At 38.4% G+C, this 18,145-nt stretch overlaps 1 protein-coding gene across 2 annotated transcripts in view; it reads right to left on the bottom strand.

Annotated features, from left to right (window-relative positions):
• The window catches only part of WDR70 (WD repeat domain 70), a 316,067-nt gene that overhangs the window by 94,646 nt on the left and 203,276 nt on the right, over positions 1 to 18,145 (bottom strand). For both annotated transcript variants that reach the window (XM_081231053.1, XM_081231052.1), the window contains exon 10: positions 16,962 to 17,136. In XM_081231053.1, the coding sequence (XP_081087179.1) occupies positions 16,962 to 17,136 (175 nt within the window). The remainder of the gene's footprint in view (positions 1 to 16,961; positions 17,137 to 18,145) is intronic.

The raw sequence follows: 18,145 nt of genomic DNA, 5'->3' as shown, positions 1-18,145 counted from the left end.
GGCAAGCTACTGTGTGGGGTAAGGCTAGAGATTCTCTTTAAACAGCATATTCAATCTATCTGCTGTTTCTGTAACAGAGAGTACAGAAAGTAAAGTTTAGCAAATATTCTTAGCGAACTGAAAAACACAGAATATGTATTGGTTTTCAAAATATTTAAAAAATACTCTCCTATATGATAAAACAGAAGTATGTGGTCCAAGTGTATCTTTGTGAATGGGGAAACCCCATACAAACACACAACTGCTATCAAAATCTCTCTCTCTCTCTCTCTCTCTCTCACACACACACACACACACACACACACACCTGTATCAGTTTCAGATTTATACAGGAGGGTCACTTTCTCTAAGAATGTGGATTTAGGAATACAGCAGAGAATTTTTTATTTTTTGGCTTATCATATCTTATTAAACAAAAGCATGCTTATTTTATCAATATAAAAATAACTACCATGTATTTTGCTATAATTTTAAACTAGTATTTTAGTGAAATGTCTAAAATATCTTTCCATCTTTGAGATACACATTTTATGTGTGGGAAAACATTCAAGCCTCATGCAAGTATCTTTAGTACCTCCATATGTTTTAACTCAGAGCACTTGGAAAGTTTGTTCTGCTACGAAATGGTTTATAGGCAAACTTCCTCGGTTTAAAAATAAAACGGCAGGGCTTCCCTGGTGGCGCAGTGGTTGAGAGTCCGCCTGCCGATGCAGGGGACGCGGGTTCGTGCCCCGGTCCAGGAAGATCCCACATGCCGCAGAGTGGCTGGGCCCGTGAGCCATGGCCGCTGAGCCTGCGCGTCCGGAGCCTGTGCTCCGCAACGGGAGAGGCCACAACAGTGAGAGGCCCGCGTATCGCAAAAAAATAAAAAATAAAAAAAATAAATAAAAAATAAAACAGCAAAATGTCATCTGGCTACTAGATCTAGTCAATGACAAAGAATTCCATTTTTGCTATGGCCATTTAAACTTAGCAAAAGGTTTTAATTTTATACCATGTCTATGATCTTCATTCACTATCTCAGTAATTAAAGCATAAATATAGTACAGAATGAATTATTTCCTTCAATGAATGATGAGTGATCACTTAATGGGCACAGAGTGTTTTTACAGGGTGATGAAAAAGTTTTGAAACTAGAGAGAGCTGGTGGTTGCACAACACTGTGAAACCACTAAATACCACTGAACTGTACACTTTAAAATAGTTAATTGTATGTTATGTGAATTTTACCTCAATTTAAAAAGTATTTATAATTTTAAAAAAATCAATTTTTAACTAAGTAAACAATAAGGTGCTGTATAGACAAGGAAAGAATTATGAGAGTAGTATGCAAACAGATGAAGTTAGGGAAATAGACTTAACTAGAGAAACTAGACTGGATAAGTATGGATGGGATTTCTGGGGGTGAACTACAGGAATCTGAGAGGTAGAGCCTTGCAAACTAATTTTGGCACCCTTTCGAGACACCAGCAACTGAGTACGTTCCAACCACAGGTGACTTCTGGTGGCATGCCAGATGTCTTCAGGGGCTTAGGCAAAAATGCCAAGGCAGGGAAAGCATCTCTTGCATCTATGTGCCTCCTAATCTAGATCTCTACACCTCCCCTTCCTCTCCCTCACCATTCAAGTGCCTACTGTGTTTATTATGACCTCTGGTCACTCAATGCCCCAAACCATTTCTTCTTCAGTCAAAGCTTCTGGTTTTTTTTGTTGTTGTTGTTTGTTTTTTTGCGGTACGCAGGCCTCTCACTGTTGTGGCCTCTCCCGTTGCGGAGCACAGGCTCCAGACGCACAGGCTCAGTGGCCATAGCTCACGGGCCCAGCCGCTCTGCGGCATGTGGGATCCTCCCGGACCGGGGCACGAACCCGTGTCCCCTGCATCGGCAGGCAGATTCTCAACCACTGCGCCACCAGGGAAGCCCATAGCTTCTGTTTTTTAAGTGCAGGCTTTAATTATGTTTCTAAAGGATATTAGTCTTGCCTACCTCACCTGTGAAGATCAAATTACACTGGGGACATGATTTAGTAGTGTTTTGCAAACTCTGGATTCTAACTCATTAGTGGGTCATAAAATCAATTTAATAGATTATGATCAGTACTTTTTAAAAATGAAATCAAATGGAATGAAAAAATATTAGAGTGCACTGTACATTGCAAGATTAGGAACTGTTATGGTAAACTATTTCAGTTGTATGTGTGTGTGTATGTCAGTCTGCGCAAAGATATGTGTGTAGTGGGTCACAATGTAAAATGTAATTTACTGTGGATAAAAAGTACACAGCTTTACAAGACAAGTAAGTCCCTTCTCTATTATATTTTCTGATTGAGAGAGTATAAAAACTATTTTTCAGAATAAAACAGGGTTACCACATGATGTACACAGCAACTGGCTTCCTGACCACCTGTCCCATGAGCATCTGTGTTTTCTACCCAGGGTAAAATGTTTACAGCAAAAAGCCAAATTCTTTATCAGACAGTTTAGAGTGAGAATAATTCTTTATAAACGAACTGTAAATAAATTTGAGCAATAACTTAAAAAATACTTCTGAATTAAGATTTGATCCTTGCATTACTTTGTAGGATAGAGCTGAAAGCCACAAAAACTCTGATATGGAACAAAACTGGTAAATATTTACAATATTCTGAATTTCTGAGGTTTAACAGAATCTTGCAATGCTCTTTAATTTGCGTCCCACATTATAAAAATTAAAGTTTCTGAGAAGTTTTAAGAAATGTGGTAAGTCTTGGGTAATTAATAGAAGAAAGTAGATGGAAAAAACAAAATAAAACAAAACAGGAAGAATCACTGTAGCACCAAGAGTTTTGGAGCTCAAATCATCACTGGTTACATCACTTCTCCAGTTGCAATGAATCAAAGAGTAAGTTAAAAGGGAATGCATGTAGACCAGAGAACTGTTTTGCATTTTTGGCTCAGACACTATTTTCTGTATATAAAAGCACTACTAGTGGCTCTACTGAGTGAACATTTAACATTTACTATCTTGTTTATAATGGTTAAAACAGTAATGTTTGGCCTCGTCAGCTTACAAAATAAATCAGAGCTGTCCTGTAGCTGAGAAACATGGCTCAGGAAATCTCTCTCCTAGAGAGAGGCATCCCTTATATAGGCTTTCTAGAGAGTATAGTCACCCTACAGAGAGTCTGACCATTTTAGACGACATAACAGCCCTATCTAGACAACTGCAAAGGGCTCTGCTTGTGCTACAGAAAACACTAAAAATCTTCTGGTTTTTTCTTTTAAGAATTAGGGAGCATTTACTCCATATTGCCAATTGATATAAAATAATAATAAAAGAAAAATATAAAATAATAAAAATATAAAATATATAAATATATAATAATAATAAAATTAGCTGTTCAAAATTAACTAAAATAACACAAAATCAAGGCAGGTTTTCATGAAATCCAAATTCTCAACCTCAAATAGCCTACTTATTAGAAAATCAGGCACCATGAAAGGAAATGATCAAATGTGTTTTGTGGAATCATTTTCCAAATCATCTATATTACACCACTGTACAGCTATTTAAAAAGGCATCATGTAAAATACTGTGAAAAAATTACCTTTACATTAAATTTTACCCATTTGTCAATTCTAGTTTTAAAAAATCTTCAGAAACCGAACATCACCTCCACCACTACCACCCTCACCCAAGAAATGACCTGGATGTCTGCATCAGCCAGCCCCCAACCAGTCTCCTTGCCTCCACCTTTCCCCCTGTAGTTATTCTCTGTGCAGAGAATAACTGCATGCAGAGTGATTCCTTAAAAAATATAATTTAGAGGATGTCATTCTTCTCCTAAAATCTGTCTAATGGCTTCTCATTACCCTCAGAAGAGTGTGTTCAAACTCCTTTACACAGCCTCCAAGGCCCTACTTGATCTGATATCCTCTCACCCCAACCTTTCCCCACTTCTCATTCACTCTTCCCTAGAAAGGAAGGCAGTTTATTAATCTGACTTGAATGTGGGAAGAATTCACTGAGAGTGCTTGGCTCACTCTCTCCTTTTCCTTCCTGGGTGCAAGCTGCCCTTGGTGGTAATTATGCTCTGCATCTCTATGCCCTGAGTCTTCCTGGGGCCAGCCTGGCTGGGTAAATCTATCCAATTCAGGAGTTAGTCAGCAGGGACTTTTGGCTTTCATCCCCCTCTACCATCTGTAACAAAGGTGGATTCTGGCCTTCAACTGTCATGCTGTAGTGATTAGTCTTATTTATTAATTTGTTTAGAACCCATGTAGGGAGAAGGGAATATTAATTATTAGGGCTACCAAAAACCCCTACATACTGAAACAAACACATATGCAAGGCACACACACCTTATGCGTGAGTAGAGAAAAGAATCTAGAAATGTTCATCTCTGATTAGTATAGTTACAGGTGACTTATTTTCTTCTTATGCTTTTCTACTTCAGATGAATATTTTTATAAATAAATATGGATTACTTTTTTAAATCAGAAAAAACCCAAAGAAACTTTCTTTAGGGGCAATTAAAGAGGCTCCTAGGGCCAGGTTTTCAGAGGAAATTATGAGCTATGTTTTGGATTCATGTCTAACAAAATTAAAAACAGAGTTACAAAATGACTGTCTCCAATCATGATTACAAAAATGCAGATAAAATTGTCTTACCTTTTTTACAGACATTTCATAATTACTTTCACTTTACTATTTTGGCTACCTACAAGTTACCAAGTAGTGACAAAAATTACATCACTCTCTTGAATCTATATAGCCCCTCTGGTCTATTTATTCAATATAATGAAAATATAAGATTATACTAACTGCTTAGTTATGATGTGTATACATTTGACTCAGTAACAGCAGTCTTATATTTTAAACTGGAGGTTTTTGGTTCATGACTGATTTCCTTTTTTTTTCTAAATATCAACACACATCCATAAATATTCATGTAAGTTTTCTTCTATCACATTCAGAGGAAGATTCTTCTGTTTTTACTCACAAGTTAAAATGCTTTAAAAATACTTGCAAATCTTTGTAAGTAAATTTTATGTTAACTCAATTTTAATTTTCCTTCAGGCTTCCCTGAGCAACTTTGATCAGTAACTAAACCTAAGAATTTTTTCTCACATTATTTTCATCAGTTACATTTTTTCCTTCTATATGTTAATGTCTATGCATTGAAATAGTGCATAGAAAGTTTTGTCTTTTTCAGGATACTGCACAAGGTCTATATTTCAAAATTAGAGTATGAAAGCAAGGATCTTTTGGATACAATTTAAATACCTAGGGTGCAGATAAATTAAACCGTCGAAAGTTAATTCAACAAATACCTATATACGCTTTGCATCCCAGTGAATCCACAGGTAAGAAAGAAAAAAATCCTTTCCTGCAAAGAGCACATGACAGTGACACAAACTTTTTTGTCCTTCATCAACTTCGGCAGGATACAAGTTTACCTACTTCATCTACTCCCATTTCCAGTGGCAAGAGAACACAGCGTTTAAAGTTCTACTGTAGATACAGTTTTGAAAAGATTATAATGCATTTTAACAATAAGAGTAAGGATCATTTACTTTTTAAACAGCTTTATCAAAGCATAACTTAATACCATAAAATTCACCCATTTTAAGTGTGCAATTCAACAATTTTTAGTAAATTTACAGAGTTGTGCAACCATCAACACATTTCAGTTTTAGAATATCTCCATTAGGATCATCCTTTTTTTTTTTTTTTTTTGCAGTACATGGACCTCTCACTGTTGTGGCCTCTCCCGTTGCGGAGCACAGGCTCCGGACGCGCAGGCTCAGCAGCCATGGCCCACAGGCCCAGCCGCTCCGCGGCATGTGGGATCTTCCAGGACCGGGGCACGAACCCGTGTCCCCTGCATCGGCAGGCGGACTCTCAACCACTGTGCCACCAGGGAAGCCCGTATGCCATGTTCTTAGGCACGGGGAAATAGCAAATAAGATGAAAAGTCCCTGACCTTATGAAGCTGAGGGGGAGACAAAATGAATGAGAAGGCAAATGAAAAATGAAACAAAGTAATTACACAGTGTTAAGTGCTATAATGACAATAAAACAAAGTAATGGGACAGAGAAACAGGAGCAGGAAAAAGCCAGTAGAGTAGTACTACTCTAGTCAGTAGTCTAGTCTGGCTCTAGAACCAGTCTTCTAAATATATATTCTCAGCTACTACATTGCTTGATGGCTCTTTGAGATGACGTTTCACCAGAGGCCAGAATGAGAGGTTAGCAGCCACACTCAGGCCAATAACCATGGCAAAGGCCTATAGGCAGCAAGGATAACAAGTACAAAGGCTACAAGGTGGACAAGGCCTAACAATACCTGAAGAACAGAAAGAGGCCAGCTAGCCTGGAGTTTCCTGAGCACGAAGGAGAATGGCAGAAGATGAGGTTGAAGAGGTAGGTAGACACCAGAATCTTGCTTTATTTCACTATTTGAATTACCCATTCCCTATTCAACAGCGTGAGGTAATGTTAGGTCAATAACTGGACATTTCTGCAGCCTGGAGAAATTCACCTTCACCATAGGTTAAACTACAGCAACTACGTTATTAAAAAGATGAGATTTTTAAGTGGAAGATTAATTTTTTAAAAAATTTGACCTGATTTTGTTATTTGAATGTCTTCAGGATTTACACTCCTAGATACATAATCTTCTAGTCCATAAATACACCATCACGACTGTGCAACAGCATCATGGAGAGAATGGTATCTGATTTGCCTTCTTCACTGGGTGAGATTTCCCCCAGTAGTGGGGGGCTTGCAGGAGAGACAGACAGGGCAGAGTGGTCAGTATAGAGACAGGCACGTAAAGCAGTAAAGTAGAGGATGATGAGGAGAGAACAGAGTATAACCTAATCTGACTTTGAAAAGAAGTTTTTCTATTTATGGAGAAAGTTGCGGGAGATACTCAAAGACAGGTTAAACACAAACTGAAAGGCTGTAGGTGTCAGTCTGCAGAAATGTGAACTATCCTCAATATGTGGTAAGCACCGAAGCAGAGATTATTGTATTGAACATGATTTAAATTGGGGCTGAGTAAAACAGAGAGGATGGACAGAGAAGGGAAAGGATAACCAACAACAGAGGTGACAGGTGATGAAAGTCGGAAGTAGAGTGAAGGCAAAAGATGAAACTGAGGGGGCAGATGTGAGGGACACTAAAGCATAGAATTTATAGGAGACAGAGAATATTCTGAAGTTCTAAATGGAAATATAAATTAAGAAAACTAGCAAAGTCAAACGGAAGATTGAGTTCTAAAGGAGATGAGGAGTTGTGTCCTGGTATTTTGAGCTTAACATCCTGCTGGGGTTCTTTCACAGGCAAGCGAATGCGCCTCCGGAGTGTAGAAGAACACGTAGGATGGAATGAAGAGCCACAGATTCAGTCAGCAGTCACTGCAAGTAATGATAACTGAGCTTAAAATAGTTCATCTGCTTGACAGGAGACTAGGAAAGATGATGCCCTTTTACTCTAGTATGGAGACGGTGGGAAACGCAGCCAGTGAAGGAGGCTGAGAATAATAAGGACAAGAAGGTAGTGATTGTCACACGTGTCAAGATTGCCTCGTTACCTGGAGTTCAGAGGGCAAGAGGGAAGTTGGCAGGAGAAAAGGTTGTTTCAAAGAGTGATACTGTCGGGCTTCCCTGGTGGCGCAGTGGTTGAGAGTCCGCCTGCCGATGCAGGGGACACGGGTTCGTGCCCCGGTCCGGGAAGATCCCACATGTCGCAGAGCGGCTGGGCCCGTGAGCCATGGCCACAGAGCCTGCGCGTCCGGAGCCTGTGCTCCGCAATGGGAGAGGCCACAACAGTGAGAGGCCCGCGAACCACACACACACAAAAAAGAGTGATACTGTCAATGAGGGGAACAGAGGCTGTAAAAAGACAGCTGAATTTGGTGCTTAGAGAGACTTTTTAAAAAAATCCTTAAAAACACTAAAAGAGATTGTACCATGTTTTCTGATAAATCCTCAAAATACCAATTTTCCAGCTCCTTCAGAGCCTTTGAAAGAAAACTGGATGGGGTCTCTGTTTTGTTCACTGTGGTATCCCCAGAACCTAGAATAGTCCTTGGACGAGAAAGGTGCTCAGTAACTTTTGTGGAGTGAATGATGTGATCTCTCTACTTTCCCTCCACGTATCAGCCCCTCCTGTTCTTCATTTCCTTCCGTATTGGGCTAGGAGTCCATGATCTCACACGTCTTATCAACATCCTAAATTAGATGGCCCCAACACCCTTCTATTACATGTTTCCTATTTTTCTCTCTCTCTGCGAGTTTTAGGATCTTCTCTATAACCCCGGTGTCCTGACATTTCATGACGTATGGTTTGATGTCTTTTTCATTCACTGTGCGGAGCATTTGATGAGCAATTCCTACCTGGAAAAAAAATCTTTTCAGTTCTGAGACTTTTGAGGGTAATGGGGGGGGGCAGTGGGAGAAGGGCAGTAGTAATTATTTCTTACCTAATTGTATCCTCTCTCCTCTACATTTTCTCTTTCTAAAACTTTCTGGTCAAATATTGGGCCCTGAATTGACGCTTAAGTCCATCTTTTCTTTCTCACTGTGCTTTATGCTATTTTCCAGGAGATTTCCTTGACTATTTCTTTCAATACTCCCATGGATTTTCCCCCAAGTATCACCTATTTATTTTCCAAGAGCTCTTTCTTGAACTCTAAGTGTTCAAAAAATTTTTGTGGTATTCTGCTTTAGTTTCCTGTCTGCAATATTCTCTTTCCTCTCTGAGAATATTAAATATAGAATTTTTTTCTTGAAACATTCTTCTGTTTCCTACCTTGTCTCTCTCTGTCCCCTCTTGAGATTGCTTTAGTCTCTGTATTTCTTGTCAGAGGATTTCTTCAAATATCTGGTGATCCTTGTCTGTTCATTAATATATAAGAGTAAGGTACTAAAAGCTGATTAGAAACGCTATGTCAGGGGTCAAAATCTTCTTCTGTAAAGGGCCAGACAGTAAAATATTTTAGGCTTTGAGGGCCATATAGTCTGTTGTAACTACTCAACTCTGCTACTGTAGTGCAAAAGTAGCCATAGATTACAAAAATGAATGAGCAAGGGTGTTCTAATTAAACTTCATCATGGACACTGAAATTTGAATTTCACATCATTTTCGTGTGTCATGAAATATTTTTTCTTCTTTTTTTTTTTTTATAAACCCTTGTGGTAGGCAGAGTAATGCCCCCCAATGATTTCTAACCTCCTAATCCCTGGAACCTATGAATATGTTACCTTACCTGGCAAAGGGGAATTAAGATTTCAAACTGAATTAACATTGATAATCAACTGATCTTAAAATAGGGCAAGGGCTTCCCTGGTGGCGCAGTGGTTGAGAGTCCGCCTGCCGATGCAGGGGACACGGGTTCGTGCCCCGGTCTGGGAGGATCCCACATGCCGCGGAGCGGTTGGGCCCGTGAGCCATGGCCGTTGGGCCTGCGCGTCCGGAGCCTGTGCTCCGCAACGGGAGAGGCCAAAACAGTGAGAGGCCCGCATACAGCAAAAAAAAAAAAAAAAAAAAAATAGGGCAATTATTCGAGTAGACACAATGTAAGCACAAGGGTCTTTAAAAGTGGAAGGTGGAAGCGGAAGAGAAGGTCATGGTTTTGTAAAGTGAAAAGGACTCAAGTCACTGTTGCTGGCCTTGAAGATGGAGGAAGGGGGCTATGAGCCAAGGAACGTGGGCAGCTTGTAGAAACTGGAAAGGGCAAGGAAATGGATTCTCCCCTGAAGCCTCCAAAGGAGACAACAGTCCTGCCAACACCTTGGTATTTAGTTCCATGAGACTTTTAAGCTACGTACGTGTAAGAAGTCTGTGTTGTTTTAGCCACTAAGTTTTTGGCCAATTTGTTACAGCAACCACAGGAAAACAATAGAGTCATTTAAAAATGTAAAAACCATTCTTAGCTTGCAGGTCATAGGAAAACAGGTGGTGGGCTAGATTTGGCACAGGGGCCAGTTTGCTGACGCCTTGTGTAAGCGCTTGCACCAGGCTGCCTAGGGCTGGATCCCAGTTCTGCCACTTACTAACTGTAATTTTGGGTAGGCAACAGGACTTCTTTTTGTCTTGGTCTCCTCATCGGTAAAATAATGATAGTAACTACTTCTACCATAGGATTGTTGTGAGGATCGAATAAAATATTACACGTGAAGTACTTCAAATACGTTAAGTCAATTACCTGGTTTCCAGCTCCCCAAAGTGTCTTGACTTCTCTATTCTGCTGTCATCTCCTCTCTAATTCTCTTTGTTCGTACGGATTTATGCTTTAAAAACGCCTTTTCTGTCATTTTAGTGGGGTTTCACGAGGGAACAGAACTGAATGAATGTGTTTAACTTACCATATCTAACTGGAAGTCTTAAATTCAATTATTTTTCCTGCCCTCAAAAAACAAGGATAACAGGGACTTCCCTGGCAGTCCAGGGGTTAAGACTCCATGCTTCCAATGCAGGGGGCATGGGTTTAATCCCTGGTCAGGGAACTAAGATCCCACATGTCGTGTGGCCAAAACAAACAAACAAGAAAATACAAGGATAACAATCATCTACATTTAAAAGACAAACTTTTAACCTGATTTTCTCGAAACCAGTAGATTCCCATTTTTACAAATGTTGCTTCCAAATATATGGGACAGTTTACAAGAGCATTATAAGTAAAACTTTAAAGCTTTCATTAAAATAATTGACAAATTAGAACTTAACTTCAGGGCCTGCAAGTAATTTCACACAGTTTTGATGGTTTATTTGTGTTTTGAATCAATGACATATTTTTTTGAAAAATGAGCTTTGAAAAATACACATGTTAAAAACTCTATAGAATAAAATTTGTATGTCGTATGTTTTCTCTTGAATGTTTATTTAAAAAATAATTATAATTCATGTCTACTGAGGCACACTAACCAATGGATATATAAAGATCTTCTTTATTGACGATGGTTGTATTTCCATACATTGAATGACTGGCTCTAGCAGGGATCTACATTCTTATCTTCCTAAGTCATACTTTTAGTTTCCAAAGCATCTGTCACACTCAAATTCATGACACTTTCACAGCCATAATTAAATAGCATCCTGAGATCTAACTTCACCATTCTATAAAAACTGTAAATCGCCTAGGAGCTAAAAAGAAAAGAGGAAGAAGACCAACAGTTATCAAAACCTGCTATGTGCCAGTCCTGTTCTGGGTGCTTTAAATGTATGACCAAATATAATCCTCAAAATAACCAGACAAGGTGGGGATCATGCCCTCATTTCATGAATAAGGAAAACGAGTGTATAGAGAGCTTAGGAAACTCAGGACTGATGGAATGAAAGTCCCAAGTAATGTATAGTGTAATTGTAGGTCTCAGGTGTCATTTACAAAAAATGTGCTATAGAACTATGTGGTAGACTTTTAGCCATCCATATATATTTTCTAAACTCCAAGTATTAGGCCTAATGAAAAGAAAGAAATCTATATTCGAATTTTTAACATGACTCTTTATATTTTTTATAGAGACACACCATTTTTTTCCTCAAAGGAAGATATTAGAACCATTTTATAAATCACTTGATTTTTAAAAATTGTTTAAAAATATCATTTTTTCCTCTATAATGTACTTCTCTCCCCCCAGTAGTCAATATTTCACTGCTTTAACTTAAACAACTAATACTGGGTGAAAGCTGAGAATTATTGTTAAGCGCGATCGGTCTTTGCAAAAAGAAGGGAAAAGACACCTTTTTGTCATCTGTCTCATTCTCAGTGAGACGGTAGGTTCTCAAAACTACCACCAGGTGAAGTGTTCCTGATCTAGGTAGATAGCTAGATATATGGACAGACATAGAGCTATGGAGAAAAGTACAGAAGGATACATACCAGGTAATTTACAAGCACCATGAGTTAGAGATAGGATAATAAGAGTAGAGGCAATTATAAAACAGTAATAGTAATAATAATAATTTTTTAAAGTGTATATTTCATGCTTGTAAAATTATGATTCCATTTAAATAAAGAAATTTTGAAAAAAGCCAATTAGAACTATATCTATTATTACAAGGCTGTCCGTGTTACAGTCTCAAATAAAAAAAGCAAACTGTAAATTCTCCATTTTAAAAACAAAACATTTTACTCTGTGTCTGTGCATATATGTGTATATATATGTGTGTGTGTGTGTGTGTACACACACACACACACACACAAATAAAGGAAAAGATGTAGAAGGCCATAAATCAACCTAATCTTAACTTGGGTTATCTGAAGGTGACTGGAGACATTTAAAGATTTGTGGAACACTGGATGCAAGCTACTACTGGTGATTTTATTTTCTGTCTTCTTTCTCCTTCCTACCTGTTCTCTTATTCACCAGGGGCTTATTTGCCCAGAAGCTTATCTCCTGGTGTGATTACTAGCTCTTGCCCCAGCTTTCTCTGAACCATACCAACCATTCTCTAGCATGGCTGAGAGAATGTGGGCACTGATCAACCTCTGAGCTAGAGAAATGTCTCCGCAGTGTCTCACAGGCTTGAGGCTTTCCTGGTAAGGGGTTGCAGCGTGTGCTCATGTTCCTAATCTGGGCTGGGGTTGCAGGCCAAAGGAGCAGCAGGAGGCAGGCAGGTGGAGAGCGGGTCAAGTTGCTGGTGGTACCCTATTGCCAAGTCAAACTTCACATATCATTCCCTCCCATCACCTGGATCTAGGGAAAGCAAAACTCCATGAAGATGATGGGTTCTCATTTTCCTGCCAAAATCTTAGTCTACAAAGAGTGACTGCAGTACAAGGAAGTACAGCATGTTCTTTTAGTAAAGAGGCTAGCATATTGTAGACTCCTGACAGATATGAAAGAGCACTAATGCTGCTTCGAGCAAAGTATGTCCAAAGAATTCGGTAGGTGTTTTCATTTGAACAGAAGAAGTCATCGGGTATTCATGAGACTATACAAGCTGGAATAGTTTAAAAGCCAGAAATTATACGTGAGAGAGACATGAAAACAGTTTTTAAAACTCCATCTATGTTAACACAGATTATGTGTTTCTACATCATTAAGGATACATGAAAAATAACATCAGTATCTCCCTCCTGCCCTCTCTCTCTCTCATATCTCTATCTCATTATGCTCTCATATAACAAGGATAGTACTTTATGCTACTATTTTTTAATGACTTCTTAGAAATAAACTGACAATCTCAATAAACAAGTAAAATATATAGTATAGTATGTCAGAAGATGATCAGCCCTATGGAAGAAAATAAGAGGGATAGAGAGTGCCACTGGTGGGGTGAAGGTTGCAATTGTACATAGTGTGGAGTCAGGGAAGGCCTTGCTAAGAAGTGAAAATCTGAGCAAAGTACTGAAAGAGGTGAGGGGGAAAAGCCATGTGAACACCTAAGAGAAGAATGCTGGAGGCTGAAGGGTTCGCATATGCAAAGGCTCCTAGTCAGGGGGCATGCTGTTACCTCTCCAATGGTCATCTCCCCATATTCTGCACCTCCCCCACTTTACTCCAACCAAGCAGTGGCCTCCTCGCTGTTGCTCACATAAGTGCTGCTGAATGGGGAGTGAGGAAGCAGGAAGGCAGCGCAGACCTGTAGAAGCTCCTCTGAACTGGGCTTCCTCTCAAATTTAAAGACAGCCCAGCATCATATGACTGAGAGGGATGCTGGGCAAACAAACACTCCTCTTGAGCAGCAATGTCCAACAGAACTTTCTGCAACGATGAGAATGTTCTCTATCTGTGCTGTCCAATAAGTAGCTAGTATGACCGAGGAATTGAAATTTTAATTATATTTTATTTTATTTTATTTTTTAACACCTTTATTGGAGTATAATTGCTTTACAATGGTGTGTTAGTTTCTGCTTTATAACAAAGTGAATCAGTTATACATACACATATGTTCCCATATCTCTTCCCTCTTGCATCTCCCTCCCTCCCACCCTCCCTATCCCACCCCTCTAGGTGGTCAGAAACCACCTAGCTGATCTCCCTGTGCTATGCAGCTACTTCCCACTAGCTATCTATTTTACGTTTGGTAGTGTATATATGTCCATGCCACTCTCTCACTTTGTCACAGCTTCCCCTTCCCCTTCCCCATATCCTCAAGTCCATGCTCTAGTAGGTCTGTGTCTTTATTCCCATCTTGCCCCTAGGTTCTTCATGACCTTCTTTTTATTTTTTTTCTTAGATTCCATATATATGTGTTAGCATACGGAATTTGTTTTCCTCTTTCTGACTTACTTCACTCTGTATGACAGACTCTAGGTCCATCCACCTCACTACAAATAACTCAGTTTCGGTTTTTTTTATATTTTATTTTAATTATTTTAAATTGAAATAGTCAGATGTGGCTAGTGGCTACTATACTAGCCAGCATAATTCTAGAATAAAGGTAGGTCTTGAGAACACAGGTTTTTATCACTGATAGACACATTACTTCTAAGAAAAGAAATACATTTCATTTAATTTGCTGAAGTTCAATTGGTCTAATGAAAATTCTACGATTAAACGTGGCAATTGTGATAGCATTACTTAATTGTCACAAAACATATGTATTAACCATTATTTGCCATGTAATTCTTTGGCTATTGTGTGGAAAAAACCATTGTTATTAGGGTTTCTTATCTCAGCTTTAGTGTTTCCCTGTAGATGACTTACTATTGCTAAAGTAATAGTTAAGAACATTTTTTAAGCTGTTTTTTAATCAAACTGCGTTTCCTGCTAGCAAGTTTTTTCCTCTCAATTTGATTTGTCTTCAGGTGACACACACACATGCAAGTTTAAAAATATGAATGAAATATGATGAATAGGATGTGGTATAATTAGCTTTACATTCATGTATTATTAAATAAACAGAATCAAAGTCTGTGATTAGAAGAATGGCTTAAAAGATTCTGGGGCGGGGGGGAACTGGCATTCAAATAGCTTTGGTTTCCACAAAATGGGAAATAGGAGATATACTAGTTATTTCAAGAGATGTGCAAGGCCCATCTCTAAAAACTATACTGAACTTTATGAAAATATATGGTTTCTAAGAAAAGGCATATATATATATATTAAATATATATATATATATATATATCAAACACATCACTATTAAAGCTAGATAAGAAAACTTCATGTTTTAGAATTTCTATGTTTAAATCAACAGCACCCAGAGACGATGAAAGCTAGGAACTAAAAAATTTATTGCTTTGTTAAAACTCAGTTTATAATTCAAAGGATGTTTTAAACCTCTGAGCTGTTATGAAGCATCATGGCGTTTATAGTGGAGATGAAAACAGAAATAAAAAGATCTGACAAACAGAAAATGCCAAAGATATTTCCAGCAATCTCAACATGGACTCCTTTTTCCTATCACTATTTTTTACCTTATTCCAAGAAAACTGACTTTAACTCATCTGCCTGAAAAGACAACTATGTTTCCAGGGGCCCCTTTCAAAATGTAAGTGTTTGATAGGCAATTTTATTTGAAAGAAAATTATTATTATTATTTTTTTGCTTTACACGGGCCTCACACTGTTGTGGCCTCTCCCGTTGCGGAGCACAGGCTCTGGACGCACAGGCTCAGCGGCCATGGCTCATGGGCCCAGCCGCTCCGCGGCATGTGGGATCTTCCCAGACCGGGGCACGAACCCATGTCCCCTGCATTGGCAGGCGGATTCTCAACCACTGTGCCACCAGGGAAGCCCGAAAATTATTTTTATAATTGTTAAAAAGAAAAAGAATGTAAACTCTATGAAGGCAGAAATTTTGGTTAATCTACAGTATTTGCAGTGCCCAGAATAGTGCCTGCATATAGTATGTACTTGATATTTATTAAATTAATAATTTGACCATCATCTTTTATTAAAATAAGATAACTGGGGCTTCACTGGTGGCTCAGTGGTTAAGAATCTGCCTGCCAATGCAGGGGACACAGGTTCGAGCCCTGGTCCAGGAAGATTCCACATGCTGTGGAGCAAGTAAGCCCGTGCACCACAACTACTGAACCTGTGCTCTAGAGCCCATGAGCCACAGCTGCTGAGCCGTGCACCACAACTACTGAAGCCCGTGCACCTAGAGCCCGTGCTCCGTCCGCAACAAGAGAAGCCACCGCAATGAGAAGCCCGCGCACCGCAACGAAGAGTAGCCCCTGCTCGCCACAACTAGAGAAAGCCTGTGCGCAGCAACAAAGACCCAATGCAGTCAAAAATAAGTAAATAAAATAATGTTTTTAATTATAAGAAAAATACGATAACCAATTTGTATTATAACATTAGTGGAGATTTTCATTTTAACTTTGGTAATCTAGAATCATTCCACTTAAAAATTCTTGTTGTACCATCTATGCACACAACAAAACCCTTTTCAAAGCTTATTGGTAATTCACAAAATTAGCCAAAGGCTATTCGTTATCTTATTCATTATTTCTGTGGTTACAGAATTCTATGATCCCTTCCAATTCCAAAGTTTATTTATTCTAATAATGACCAAAAACCGAAAAGAAAAAACATCTGAAACCTAGTCCAATGGAGTATCACAGACTGTCAAAACAAACTATTATTTAAATTACTAAAGAAATAATTGCGTAACAACTGATGGAGTGTCCTTGCTGTTTCATGGTCTTCTCAAGTCTTTTAAGGGGCATTTTCTAGCGCTCTGCCTAGTCTTGTCTTATATTACTGTCAGATCCGTTGCTTTCAAAATCAAGTGTACTGAGCTGTCATATAATAAACTGCACTATGCGTTTTAACTTTTATACCAAAAGATTCAGCTTATTTTAAAAACAAAATCGAATACACGTTGGAAAATACTGAGCTGGAATGTTTGCTAAAACGCTGTTTACTGCAAAAGTCCCAGTGTTTTATCAACTAACACTGAAGTTTAAATTAGAGCTAAACTCAGGAAATTGACCTTCATAATATTTTAACATGAGGTCTGGCTTTGTAAGGTGGTTTTCTTCTAAGAAAAGAGGACTTAAATGTCTTTAACTTACAGTCATATTTCGGTCCCAGATCTGTATGCTTCCATTCTGGCAGGCAGCTGCTATGAGGTTTCCATCTCTACTATATGTACAAGTGGTGGGAATTACTTTTTTACCCTGCACGGTCCGTGGTTTAAACACACTTTTTTGCTTCTTTGGATTTTCAACTTCCCATGTCCTCACAGTCCTAAAAAAAAAATAAGGAGATTTTCATTTATAAAAAAGAAAGGATTTTAAAATATAAGAGTTCACAAAGACTGCTTCACCTTTTAAGCATATAAATCTAATTAATGTTTTTAATTTTTTATTTAATATTTAAATAATATTTTAAATAAAATGTGCATTGTAAAACATTCTATGCTTATAAATGAGATGACCCACTAAAATAAAGTGAACCATCCAAATTGTGTTTTCATGAAATCAAATAGCAAGTGGCAAATTCCACTTTAAATCTATCACAGTTCTTAGTTATGACCCTCTAAAGCAGCAGCTTCCAAACAATTCTGACTATACACCATGATCAGTAAAACTGTTTAACATAATACACCCCCTACATACACACATTAATTTCTAAATTACATGTGTTAATGTACTGCCATATAACACACACCAGAAAACACACTGAAAAAAACTGGTCACTAAGAAAGAATGATGTCCTGCTCTAGGGCCCAGGCAAATATCTCATGTCTCTGGGGGAGGCTGACTGCCTCAAGTTTCCACCAAGTAACCACTAATAGCAGTCTAGAGCTGGAGCAGAGAGAACAAATACCTTCCTGCTCATAGCCCCAGGCAAAGGAGTACTGCCACTGAGGGAGGCTAGAATAAAATCTATATGAGAAAAAAAAATACAGAAACACCAAAGACTAGCAACTTCTTTGCAGAAACTATCCAGGCTAAACCACTACAGAACAACATCTCTAAAGTTCTGAAAGAAATAAAAAAGTCAATCTAATATTCTAAAGCCAGAGAAAACATATTTCAAAAGAAGGTGAAATAAAGGCTTTTTCACATGAACAAAACCTGAGATAATTCATTTCCATCAGATATGTACTACAAGAAATGTTAAAAGAAATTCTTCACAAAGAACAAATATGACACAAATGGAAATATGAATCTACACTAAGAAATGAAGAGTGCCACATATGGTAAAAATGAGGGTAATGTAAAAGACATTCAATGTAAAACATTTAAAATGT

The sequence above is a fragment of the Mesoplodon bidens genome (genome assembly GCF_964165515.1).
Source record: "Mesoplodon bidens genome assembly, chromosome: 4".
Taxonomy (NCBI): domain Eukaryota; kingdom Metazoa; phylum Chordata; class Mammalia; order Artiodactyla; family Ziphiidae; genus Mesoplodon; species Mesoplodon bidens.
The sequence above is the reverse complement of the archived record's forward strand: the minus strand, read 5'-3'. Positions and strand labels throughout refer to the sequence as shown.